We start from the raw sequence: 13,577 nt of genomic DNA, 5'->3' as shown, positions 1-13,577 counted from the left end.
CCGGGGGAGCGGGGCTGGCTGCGCCGCGCGGGGCTCCCCCGCTCCGCTCTGTGCGCGGCCGTGGCCGGGCGGCGGCGCTGGCGAGGCCCGGGGGGGCCGCGCGTCACGGCGGGGGGCGGGCGGGGAGCCCCCGCTGCGGGGGCGTCGGGGCCGCGCCTGGGCAGCGGGCGGAGCCGCCGCCGCCTCCTGCCGGAGCCGCTCCGCGCGTCGGAGGCTGCGCTCGGCTCCGCTGGGCTCGGTGCGGCTCCGCAGCAGCTGCCGGCGGGGGGGGAGGGAGCGAGCGGGCACCGCCGCCCGCGCCGCGCCGATGGGTCTCCTCCTGCTCCTCTGGGCGTGTGCGGCCGCCGCCGGGGCAGGTGAGGGGCTGGGCCGGGGTCAGTGGCGGGGCCGGGGTCCGCCCCGGTCGCCTCCCCGGGGAGCGAGGGCCGGGCCGCCGCCCGGAGTGTGCCGGCGGCGGGCGGAAACTTTGCGGGGAGGCGGCGGGGAGCGGGAGCCGCCCCGGCCGTGCCGGCAGGCGCCGCGGCGGGGCCGGGCATCCCCCGCTGCGCCGAGCGGGGCGGGCGCGGGGATCCGCGGGGCGCAGCCGGGCTCGGCCCCGGCGGGGCGGCCGCTTCGCGGGGCTGGGGGCAGGCGTGGGAAAGTTTTGCGAGAGCGGCGTGCGGGCTGCGCCCCGCGGGGAGCGGGAGCGGGAGAGCGGCGGGCGGCGCGGGGTCCGGGCGGGCGGTGCGCGGTGGCGGCCCCGGGCTCTGTCTGGGCGGTGCGCGGAGCTGCCCGCGGTACCGGGTGGGGGGCGCGGCGGTACGGGCAGGCTGCGAGCGCGTTATTCCAGCCGGTGCCGTGCCGGCTCCGGTGTCTCTCCAGCCTTGCGCGACCCAAGTACCGCTTCTTGTTCCTTGCGAAGGCTTTGTTCTTGGTCCCCGGGTACCGCTCCTCCTCGGTTGGAGCTGCTGAGGGGCACGTTTCGCCGTGGTGCTTGTAGCTATTCTCAAGGAAATCACCCGGCACAATTATCAGAAGTGCAAATGAATTAATGTTTTATAATTAAATCCTTATAGTAATTATAACCTCATCAAAACCTACAGAGACATGCGGCATAAAAATAGTTGGAAGAAAATACCGCCCGTCCCTTTCATAGTGGTGTTACCCTTGATAGTGCACACAGAGACTTTAAATGGTCAACAGGACCCAAAACTCTACTACTCGGAAAGTTCTTTGTATGCAACAATTGCCACTGAAGTTGTGAGAGGAAAGAGCAAAATGCCTCTTCCTTACCATTTGAATGGTTTCACGTGGGCACGTGCAAATGGCTTGGTTGTATTGAGTGTGCTTTAAGTAAAAGTTTTTCCATCCCCAAATAGCACGTTACACATGTCGAGGAGATTATAAATGTGCTCCGTATGTTGCATGGCTGCACATTAGCTAGATGGAGCGTGGCATGATTGCTGGTGCTTGGGTGTAGGTGATAAAGGCAGAAGCAGAGAATAAAAGCTGTCAGAGCTGTAAGGCAGAATTAATTTCTTTTAGGGATTTCCTAGTGACATCATTCTTAATTATATAGCTTAATCCTCTAATCTACTGTAGTGCCTTCAGTTCACATTGGGCCGAATCCACCAAGTCCTGAGATGATTTTTACTCCCGCCCACCTGCCTGAAGCATTTGGAGTGTTGCTTGTGTAAGCCACTGATTGAAGGGAAATGGCCCAATTACTTTAAAAAGGAATTGAAAGCAACATCATCCAGAATCGGGCCCAGGCGTTGCACAGCTCTCCAGTGAGAGCAGACGGCTTGATGCTTAATTTTTACTTCAGAAATAGATGGTAATTCCAGCTGCTTGTTCCACTGAAGAGAGACAGCATAAAATACTAGATGCAAGTGTGGCTGATATGCCTGTGGTATCTGTCTGATAGACTGGGGGAGACCACAGGGGAAAAGGAGACTTGGTTATCATACTGAAGCTGCTGATTTGTTGTTTATTAATTATTAACTAGGTTTTTTGAGTGCCTGCTGCCGTTTGAAGACCCAGCTCAGGAAAATGACTAGGTATTTAAAGCAGTGTAGACTCTTGCTAAATAGTTACTGTGACATTAGAAATGGTCTCTGTTTTCAAAAGTATTTTAAAAGCTGGGAGGGAGAACACCGAAGCTGTCACACAAGGTCCTTCACTGGCATAAATTGAAACCTGTGGAGCTACAGTGATGTATACTTGTTGAGCCTTGGGTATTCAGGCTGGAATAAACAGCTTTAATAGAGCAGTGGAGCTACTGTGATTTATGGGAGTGCCTATACTTGCTCACTGTGGTTTCTGTCCCCACCCTGTTGATGGCTGTGACAGAGCTTTCACTTAAATGGGGTTGAGATTTGTCTTACTGAACACAGCTTGTCCTTTCTGTTGAGCAAGTTTTAGTACCTACTTGACCTCCCTTCATATTAGTAGATTATTGCTGATCTGAATAGATGTAACCCCTTTCTAATGAGGGACAGCATACCCTTGTTTCTCACAGGGACAGCAAACACTTGTCTTTGCTGATAGGTAAGTTCACACCATTTACATTGTGCTGCATTTCTGTTGAATGAAAACCTTAGAAGAATAACAAGTCCTTTCTTGTTTTGGTGCTGGTCTTTATTCCAGGAGGGAAAGGTGTTCTTGGTGCACCAATGTGGACAGTGTCAGTTGTGGTCATTCAGTGCCTGAGTGTCTAGGGTGGAAGTCAAAGATAGTACTAAAAGCCTGGTGATGTTGCTGATTATCTGGGAAGCTTTTACCTTTGAAGAAGTTTATCTGAGTTCTCTAATATTCTCCAATTCCAATTTTCTGAAAAAGGTGTTCATCCCCATATCCTTATGAAAGCACTGTGTATGTATGGATGTGTCAGCACTCTTGAAGCTTCAGTTCCATCAGATGCCTCTAGATGTTAATTTTCTTTCTAGAGTAAGGTTGCTAGAGACCTCCTAAAGCTGTGTTTTCAGTATTTTTTACTTCTCTGTCTCTTGTGGAGTAGAATCCTCTACCTTAGCACAACATGTTATTCCAACAACTTTTAATCCTTGAGGAAAAGAGAAAGTGCTGGAGTACAGAAGATTTATGAGTAGTATATGTAACTTCTTGTTCGTTCTGTACACCTCAGTAGTTTCTCAGAGCCTTTCAAAGAATCAAACTAGAGTACTTGCTGCTTAAATGATTCAGAAGTATAGTCCTGGAATAACAAATCAATCAATTTAGACCTAAGTGTGAAGTCCACTTAGTGGAAATCAATCTGCACATGCCTTACAGGTAATGTCCTTCCTCCATGGAAGTCAATGGGACTTTTACCATTGACTTCAGCTGTGTCAGGATTTCGTTCTTGGAGCCTGTTCCTGTTACTAATGATGTTACTGAAAAATTTCATTAGGAAAGTGTTTGGATTCCACATGAGGTATTTGACCTGTGTCTCAGGCAGATCTCACGTCCCTCTTAACTGCTGTGTTGAGAGCAACACTGAGGTCAGGCTGACCTCTTCCCATCCCTAGAAAAATGGAGGTATGTTTGATGAATTTGGTGTGCTAACCATCAAGTTGCCCTGAGCTCATCAACATGGCATTTTCCAACTTGTGGAGTCTGTGTCTTTTCTGTCAATCCCATCAGGTCCCTACCAGATTGAAGAGTACCCAGGCATTTCCTGGTCATAAGCCTTTTATGAATTTCAGGTTTAGGTTTGTACTTTTCCAGTAGGCTCTCCCACAGCGCAGAGGTGCTGCAGCTGGTTTGGGTCAGTGAATGTCTGCTGTTTGTAGGTAGGCTTTGGCAACAACAGAGGCATGCTTCAGAAGCAATATCAAACACTTTGGTGAGTCACCCAAGGCTCTTAGTCTACAGGATGGTGTTATTTGCCCTACTACCATATCTCCTCCAGGGTTCTTTGGTCCAGCTGGGAAAACGGATTACATTTAGGCTATGAGCTGTGGCCTGGTCAGTTGGTTGCAGCTAGGTAGGAAGTGTGAGAGGAATTTTCAGTCCTTACATCTCCCTGGAAATAGTGTGGCCAATAGATGAATGCTGCAAATCTCTCTCATCGTTTTGCATAGGTGGTTATGTTTTCCTTTATTTATTACTCTTTCACCTTATGAAGATACTGGATAAATATATCAGTTTTAGAATGTTTTAACATGTGCGTAGTAAAATCTCTGGGAAGGAAATAGTTTAATTGAAAGACTTGGAATAGAATATCTTCTCTTTCCTGCAGCAGAGCCACTGTCTTATAAGTAATTACTGTGTACAGTGTGTGTGTGAGTGGGAAGGTACTAGAAATGTCTGTGCTAGGTACTCTTCTCTGTTCTTTGCATTACGTGATTTGAAATAAAAATTGATCTAACTCTCTCTGCCTCCAACAGCTGTAGGATTTGGAATGGATCCTGACTTACAAATTGATATCATCACAGAGCTGGATCTGGTGAACACAACCCTGGGGGTAACACAAGTGTCAGGACTACACAATGCCAGCAAAGCATTTTTATTCCAAGGTGAGAGAAACATCTTCAATTTTCTTATCTCGCTTCTGTCTGCATAAGGTCATAAGAGCTTTGATGCTTAACTGATTCCCTGTAATGGTGGTCTTACTTAACTGGTGCTTTCTTTTATTTCTATTTATTGGATTTAGTTCTTGATGTACAGATGATATTTTTGTGTGTGTGTGCTGTCAGGTAGTTGCAAGGAATATTTAGGGAAATATTTCTGGGTAGGTTTTCAATGCTGCCCAATATTTATTTCTCACTAAATATGTCCGAGTGGTTCCAAGGGATGGACTTTGTTGTGTTCTTGTGTTTTTTTCCTCTGTGGTCGTATACATGCAGAGAGACACACAGTAAAGCTGTGTAACTATGAGAAGGCATTTAATGTGTTGACACTGATTGGTAATGTAGCAGGTCTTTCATCAACTTTGTGAAAACTGCTAAAGTGGCCAATAGAGCACTTTTGTATTTAACTCTCCAAGCTGAGTATCAAGGACAGGATAAGTCACTTTGAATTGTGATTTTTTTTTTTTTTCTCCCTTCATTAAGTCTTCTAACATAAAGTTTGTGAAATGTTTTAAAATGTCGTTGGTTTTGTTTGTATTTTTACTGAGTGAAATTCTGGATGTAGTTTTACAATGTATTTAAGTAAGGTCTAGATTAAGGGACAATGTCCCAAGGAGTAGAAGCAGTGAGTTGCTACAATATACTGATTATGCAAGAAAGACATTTCTATGACTTGAGATTAACATGTGAATTAAAGCATAATTGGGAACATTTTTATTGTGGAGATTTCCTATGTTTTTTCTTTACTGTGCTTTACTCAGTGTTGAAGTGTGCATGTTAGTGTCTCTCTTTTTCATATCTATCTTCTGTAGCTGTTTTTAGAGGCAAATGATTATGATCTCATTTCGCTTCAGTTCTGGATCTGTAGTCCAAGCTGACTTTACTGTAAGTAATAAAGGAAGTGGGTCTCTAATCTTAGTTCATTCTTTATCTGGCCAAGACCAGTTTAGGAGTCAGAGGAGAGAGACTTCTGGAGACCACCTCAGGATTTGTTTCCTGTCTTTTATGATACAAGGAGCTTAATTTTCACTGATTCCCAAATTAGTGTCCAGAAGAGCAGCATTGACTCCTTTAATTTAAAGATATCAATTGTTTTTCTTTTGATACCCTGACTCCAGGTTTGTGTATTATGTACAAACAGTATTAAAGTATAGTCATTCCTCTAAGAACTGCAGTGGCCTAAATATGTTAATAATTCCAATTCCTGTTCCATGCAGTTAATTGCAACCATGCTGATGAGCTGTTGTGGTGAGTTTTCACAGACTGGTGGTCAGAGCTGTAGGGAAGAAGTCCGAGATGTGTTTGTCAGGACTTGGATTGAGACCATTGAGACTGAAAGTAGCTTTGAAAGGTTAATGGTGAAGATGTTCTGTTTATTCTCTTATTTTCTCCTTGGAGTTGCCCACCTGTAGTTTAGGAACTTAGGACTGGTGTAAAAAAGGTGGAACTTAAAAAATTCATATGAACAGGTAAACCGAAAGATAAATGTTCATGGGAAGCAATAAACAAACATTCACCGTACGAAATGAATAAACAATGTGAAGACTGTAGTTAGGTAAATAAAGCTTTTTTAAATTCCCAGAACAGAAACTCTTCTTGCACACAGGAACAGCCCTGTGCTTGAGTATCACCTCTAGTGTAAAACTTCCTGGAAGGTGGCTCAGGAAAATGACTCTTCAGTAAAGCTCATCAGCCCTTGGGTCGTGAAAAGACTGAAGGCCTTTGCTGTCAGCTGGGATGGAAGTCTGAGGCTGCCCTGTTGTCTTCTTCCCTTCTTGTTCCTATCTGTTATTTGTTAAATGTCAGCTGTATGTTGGCAGCTGTATGGATTCCCTTTTTAGGTCACAGAGGTGACTTACTGTACAACTACAGTCTGGCTGTGTGCCAGGTCCTTTGGCTGGAACCAGGAGATACTCCTGGTTTGATTTCTATCTTGCCATGCAGTAAAACCAATGTAGAACTCGGAGCAATGTATGGACGATTGCTATGTCTAAGTTAGAAGTAATGCGTTCTCCCTCTACAAAAAAACCCCTTGTCCAACATGACACTCCCAGAGGAGAGGAGAGTCTGGAAGTTAGTGCTTAGTTTCAGAATTACTGTATCCTCTTGGACCAGCTATTCCTGCCTGGAAGATGTGGTCCTCTCAGCACAGCTCTGCTCTGGTTTGTCCTTACCATGTGTGAGCAGGTCATGTGTGCTGTGCCTTGCTGGGCTCCACTGCTGCAGTGTGCCCTTGGAGCCTCTGGGCAGGGCTGGACCTGGTTCACCTGGCAGCATGATTACTGCACATGGAGCGACATAAGAAGACCTCTTCCCTAGCAGGCTTTCACTGCTGAGGATTCCCTAGTTTAGGAAATAAAAAGAGTTTGTATGTTCTTTGGCATGTGGTTTTTACAGTGACAGTTTCGCCTGCTACCTTTGACAGCAATGTATCAGGGCTCTGAGCTTACAAAAAAGTTCCCCATGGAATATTTTCTGTCTTGTGAGATGGCTGTACTGGAGCTGTTAAAACTGAGAGTGTTCTTTTGCATGTCCCAGCAAGTTTACATCTTTGAGGTAGAGAAGTGGTAATTTTTCCCCAACCCGGACAGTTATATGTCCAGGGTAAGTGAAAATATGGAATGTTCTCCTAAGTGAGATTCATTTTTGTGAATTAAACTATTTGAAAGAGAAAGCTCTATAAGTTTTGAGCGTTCTTTCAGTTGCCTTTAGGGGCAAAAAGAGGAAATGAAAAAGGGGGATGATATGAAGATATGCACAAAAGAAAAGGTAACTATTATTTTTAATTAGGCTTTTGATCAGTGATAGCTCTCTTACAGTTAGTGACATACTGTTTGTTACATAGTTTCTGGGGAGTGATGTCATGATTTAATTTATCCTAGAGGAAATGTAGAAAGACTCTTTTCCCTGGAGAGTTTGTGATTTCAGTCTGAGACCATCCCAGTGAAGCTGGTGGAGTATTCTGATTTTTTAGTAATATTGATATTAACAGCCAAACCTCAGATTTCTGTGTGAAGCAGCTTTATAGGCAAAGAAACAAATTCAGCTCTGTTGCAAATTGTGTGACAGTGTGGTAGAACCAAAGTGGCAATTGAGAGATGTGGGCTGCCTTTGGGCAAGCAAATCTGTTCCTAATTCAGAAAACCATAGAAACCTATAATTAAATATGGTCATCTGAGTGGTCCTGCTGGGCATGGACTTTGATTGTTAGAGTATTTCAGCTGGATTTTTGATTGATCAGTTCCGTTATTTGTATGTTTCAGTTCCATTCTCAGTGAAATGGGAATGAAGAAATTTAAAAAAAAAGCAGTCTAAGTGCTGACAGTGTGAATTAGAGGAAATGTAGATATGTAACTCATAATTGCAATTCTGCAAACAGTCTGATTCTTAAGATGCCTAACATTGTGGGGTCTTAATTATGTATGTTTTAATTTATACACACAAGAGTGGGGAAAAATGTCTTTGTGGGCAGATGAGTTGCTGTAGCATGAAGGGACAAAGGAGGGCAAGTGGAGATGCTTGACCAGAGTGCTCCTGGGGAATGGAGCACCCAGGATCCTGATGTCTGACCCCTATCTCCAGTGAATTCAAGGAAATGGTTCTGGGCGTGGGTGGAAAATCTGCCTTAAAGAAACATACGGAAAATATGAATTTTTCACCTAATGCCTTACAATAACATCTTACAAACAGTGAACGTAAGACATCTGTAAATAGTATCTTACAGACATGACAAATTTACAGGATCAGAACAGGATTATCATGTAAATTGTAGTACATTAAGAAACCCTGAGCTATGGCTCCTTTGATGGGGCTCAGTCCTGTTCTCTGTTTCAGATAGCAGGGAAGCAGGGATTGTCCTGACTCTGGCTTATCAGGCTCTTGAGTTCAGTGGCAGAGGGAAGCTCTGATGATAAATAAGGCAAGAGGATGTTAACTGGTCATCTTGTTTCTAGATAGAGTGAGACCAATTTCTAGCCTAGCTGTTAAATTATGTGATTACTTTAACCCGTCTAACTTTTGTTCCATGTTCAGTTCCTGTTATGGAAGTAAAATTTTTGCAACCTGTCAGCTCTGCCTATTTCTTTTTAATTCTTCCTGCAACATCTCTTTTGAGCTAACAGAGACTTACAGCCTTTACTTAAAAAACAGTTTCCCCCCGCCCCCGAAAGTTTATTAAGGCTTTGCTGTTTCCTTTCCTAGCAATCTGGCAGTATTTTTCAACTGAGCCTTTAAATTAGGAATGGTCTTTTTACTATGTATACTATGTTTAGCACTCAGCAAAAGGAACCACCAAGTACTGTTCAAAGTCTAGAGATACACAGTGCTTTGTTCTTGACCGTTTCTTGACTTGTATTAAACACCCACTGGATTTCTAAGAGAAACACCTGGCCTGGAGCTCCTGCAGCACAGAGTTCAGTCATGTTCCTTATTCCCACTATGTACTAGAGACTGCTGAGTTCTTTTCTGTACCGTCATGGCTCCAACAGGAGAGGTGAAAGAATAACAAGTATCTTAAAGCACAGGGAAAGGCAGTGTTTTTGTGAAAGAAGAGTGAAACTTGCTGAGTTCCTGAAACAAAAGGACTGTCCTGCTTCAGGCCAAAAGAGAGATCAAAGCTGCACTTCTAAGGTGGGTACAGGTGCCTCCCAGAAGACTCTCTTGAGCTTCCAGATGAAGTGCAATCCTCTCTGTTGGTGTTTTCCTTCAGTGTTTTATGAATCCTGACTTTTTTTCGACTAATTCCTCACTTAGAGAGTAGAAGTGTTTCCAGATCCCACTCCAGGAATCTCAGTCCAAGAAGTCAAGTTTTGCAGTGCCAAACTGAAAGAGGTTTGAATGCTGGCCAACTCTGCCTTGTTTTGGTGTATAAGAGCAATTGCCTAAGTTGATCTTGTCATCAGGAGTGGGCACATATCCTTTATTTCAGGCATGCTAGCTCTGCTTCTGGTAGGATAGTCTTCAGCATACACTTGTTGTGCCCTGGTGATGTGCTTGGGGCAGCAGCTCAGCACTGAGCTGTGCTCACTGAATTCCAAGGCCAGGTGAAGGCTGCTGCCTTTGTCCATCTGTGCTGAACTTCTCACCCTCAGTCTCAGTGGCCTGGGTACTATGGCCAAGGTTTTAATCCACTTCAAGTGTTAAACTCTGTTACGCCAGCATAATGTGCAAGGTGTGTGAGCTGCAGAGCTCAGAAAATAGCCAAGGACTGGATGAGAGGGAGCAGATAACAGCTGAGGGAGGAAACATGTCATTATTCTTCCTGGGGCAGGTGGTGGGAGGTCTGCAGTGAGCAGGAGAGATAAACTTTTAATTTTGGAATTCAGGCGTCAGTCCCTCTTTATGTGAGATAATGAGACAAGAGTCATTGCTTTCTGTGGGATCTCTCCTGCTATGTTTATAGGAAATATTAAGTATCAGCAGTGTTGTTTTTACAGAGCAGAAATATTACAGTAGCAGAAAAATTAGGAAGGCACAACATGGGTGGCTGGAAATCTTAGTTCTGCTTTCAGCTGTCACAGGAGAGAGTAGCTCTAGTATCTTTTCCATGATGGTGTATCTGGATATCCCACCTTGTGGGAATGCTGGGGCTTTTGGGGCAGACTCTCCAGGCACACCTGAGGCTGCTGGCAGCCCCTTCCTTTATGTGCTTTGGGACAGTTGGCAGAGCAGCTGATGACCCTTGCACTGTTGGAAAGGAATGTCTGTTTATTATTTTTATTTTTTTTTTAACCAGTTATTGCCCACTGTCACTTGAACTTGTGGCTGTGTGCCTGCGCAGCTGCTCCCCTCCAGCTGGACAAGATTTTTTTTTTCCCCCTTTTAAAATGCACTTTCCCTGATTTACTGCCGGCCTGGGCGAGGGGCTGGGCTGTTCTCTGAGGTGGGGCTGGCCAGAACCAGCAGTACATCCCCTCACAGGGGTGTCCTGCAGCTCACCACACCACACAGGTTTATCTTTGTGGAAACTCTGCAAGCTCCTTGAACTTGTGAGCTTTTATTTTATTTTTTAAATGTCAGAGTGAGGTATTTTGCCATTGCTGCGTCATGCTGCGTAGGCCTACTCTGGTTCCTACAAGGGTGAGTAAAATTGGGGTTTTACTCCATGTTGCCTGTGGGATGCCTGTCCTGGGCGTCCTGGGAGTTCACGAGGGAGAGGCAGCTGCCATCAGATAAAAAGCTTTTGTATGTGTCAGTAAAAGCACCTTGACACCTGAGGTGTGGATCAGCCTCTTGCCCCCGTCATGCGGTAACATTCCTTGGTGCTTAATTTTGGCTGTTTCTCTTGTCTTTCCACTGAGGTTTCCCTTCTGAGAATCCCCCTCTCACCTGGGCATGGCAGAATTGGTGGTTTACAGGGCTGGCTGGCTCTGAAAGCAACCACGGGCACCTCTCTTGCCAGTGTGTGTCTGTCCCTATGATGGAGGCTTGTGGGGTTGTGAGAAATAGGGCCCAGCCCATCCCTTGGAGAGTGGGATCCTCACTGGTGCTCCACACCCATCCCTTGAGATGTTCCCTTGTTTTACCAAGCTCCAGCCTGGTCCTTAGGAGCCATGGCAGCTGCTTACCATCCCAGAGTGTTGACAGAGGTGTTAGCCCTTTGTCAGAGCTGCTCTGTGAAGCACAGCTAAAATGAGAATTTAAATAGGATGCCAACAGCTGGGCTGACTGCAGCCAGCAGGATGGAGGAAACTGTGACTTCTCTGATGGAGATGGTTTCTGGCCTTGTGTCCATCAGCAGGCCTTGATCTCTTCTTGGGGTCTTGAGTGCTTGTCCTGCTTTCACCCCTTCCTTCCCTGCTTTTCACCCCTTCTTCCCTCTGTAGAAGCTGGGAATGAGGGGGGTGAAAGCTGGAAGTCTAGGGACAAGGACTGAGTGACAATGACATGGTTGGGATGAACAGGCTCCCCTGAGAGCCAGGAGTGACACAGGCTGGTGCTGGGCACATGGGTGGAAGCAGCTGGATGAGGTGAACTCTGACAGGCAGGGCAAGGAAATGGCCTCAGATGGGCATGGGGAGGGGAGAGGTGAGAAAGAGCTGTATGGAGGAGCTGCAGGCCAAGAAGGAAGCAGGTGATGGCCAGGCAGGAAAATTGTGACAAGGATAATACAAGGACTTTAACTTGAGGAAGAAGGGAGAGAGGTGCAGGCATCAAGAGCGTGGTAAGGGGAGCTGTGCACAGCAGCTGGGAGAAGCAGCCTGGAGAGAGAGAGGCAGTGGCCTGGATGGGAAACACAAAGACTGCAGCCTTGGACCAGGGGAGTAGAGTTAGGTAAAGGTTTGCTTATGGTGCAGGCTGCATTAGGGCAGCATAATCAGGAAAAGCACAGAAAGTTTAGATTTGATGTGGCTGTAAAGCACTCGTGGTATTTGACAAGTGCGCTGCTATTTAACAAGTGTTTTTGGAGGATGCAATTTGGATAATGTGGGGGTTTGTGTTAGTGAATTAGAACCTTACTTTTGCTGTGTTGCTCACCTGTAAAATTGAGGTGCTAATGCCTCTAACAACAGTGGTATGGAGAATTCATTAATACTTGTAGAAGGCTCAAATACTGTGCTGGAATAAGTAGCTTGGTCATGGTGTGTTCTGCCTTCAGAGGAGGATTTGAATATGGTAGATTTACTGTTCAAGGTGAGCCTTGAACAATAAAAATAAAGCAAAACTTAGGATCCTTGTTTGTTAAATAGTTTTTACTTTGTTCTTTCCTTTGTGCATTGACTGTGAGACAGGAGCCCCCTGGAAAAAGGTGTGTGATGCTGTAGTTAAGAAAGGTTTTGGAATATTCATCCCCAGAGGGTTGAGCAAGGTGTGCTTGTGATACTTTAATTCAAACATCTGCCTAACTTATATAAATCATATATATATATTTTAATAGAGCAAATATTTTAATGTGTTTTGTATACACAATGCAATTTTTTTTCTTTCAGTGAAGCCATTAGTCTAAGTGTGGGTTTTTACCTTTGCAAAAACCATTTTCAGAACAGACAAATGATCTGGAATTGAATACAGTGAGCTAGGAGGGGTTGAGTGAGATGAATCATCTTCAGTGGGGAAAATTAAAGATCACCTGAGACATAATTATTAAACAATGCTTTGAGGCTTTGAAGATACATAAACTACTATTAACTTTGTCAGTTCCCAGAGGTAGTTTTTAAAATACTCTTAAATACCCATCCTGTCTTGGCTGTTTCTTGTTTAACGTTTGAATTGTTAGAAACTTGTCTAGGTGTAAAATTTATCCAGCATATTGATATGAAGGTATAACTTGTAAATCATTTCAGAGTTTCTCATTCTGTATTCTCTTGTTTAAAACACCCCTGCCCCCCTGCTTCGGAGTAAGTGTAGACTAAAATAGAAAACTAGTCACACTAAACAACAGTGACCAATTTCTACTTTTCCTTTTTTTCCCCCGTCCTGAATGCTGTCATGCTGGCTTCTGTTACTTGACATTTTTTGAATTTCCCATCATGTCTGTAATGATTAGGAGACAATTCTGAGCACACATTGCCTCTGTCCTTGACAGTTATTTTTGCTTTCCTGGGAGGCAGTAATTGTGCTACTTGTCTTGTCTTCATTTGCCACGATGGTGAGTACAGAGGGGAAGTGGGATAAGCACTTCAGTACTTCTGTAGTGTGCTAAAAGCCTTGAATGCTTCTGGCAACCTGTTGACAAAGTCCTATCATGAAGATAAGCAGAAAGGAAACAAAAGTTCTTTGCTCTTTAATGGGCTGAGAGGGGGATGCAGAAATTAGTTTCTGATGCTGCTAGTAAGGGTGTTCCACACCATGTGAACATCTAGGTCCTTAAAATGAAAGTAGCTCAGATGAAAGTAAGAATAACAGTTTGAGTTTCTTGTATCTTCATCAGAATAAGAATACAACAAAAATTCTTTTTCGTGCAACAATTTTGGCAAATGGATACTCTTAAGTCATATCATACTGTAATTAGCTCCTTGTTTAGTAAACAAGTATTAAAGTGGAGTAACAATATTCTATAGCATCTTGTCAGATGCTTGTGAGAGCTGT

The 13,577-nt window shown here is 44.8% G+C and overlaps 1 protein-coding gene across 3 annotated transcripts in view; it reads left to right on the top strand.

Annotated features, from left to right (window-relative positions):
- Window positions 1–161: 161 nt before the first annotated feature.
- Window positions 162–13,577, top strand: part of NELL1 (neural EGFL like 1) — a 366,267-nt gene continuing 352,851 nt past the window's right edge. For 2 of the 3 annotated variants that reach the window (XM_032112441.1, XM_032112440.1), the window contains exons 1-2: window positions 162–356; window positions 4,368–4,496. In XM_032112441.1, coding sequence (XP_031968332.1) covers window positions 308–356; window positions 4,368–4,496 — 178 coding nt within the window. In that variant the 5' untranslated portion in view covers window positions 162–307. The remainder of the gene's footprint in view (window positions 357–4,367; window positions 4,497–13,577) is intronic. The other variant, XM_032112439.1, reaches the window with a different exon arrangement.

Source organism: Corvus moneduloides, chromosome 6, assembly GCF_009650955.1.
Source record: "Corvus moneduloides isolate bCorMon1 chromosome 6, bCorMon1.pri, whole genome shotgun sequence".
Classification (NCBI taxonomy): Eukaryota; Metazoa; Chordata; class Aves; order Passeriformes; family Corvidae; genus Corvus; species Corvus moneduloides.
The sequence above is the reverse complement of the archived record's forward strand: the minus strand, read 5'-3'. Positions and strand labels throughout refer to the sequence as shown.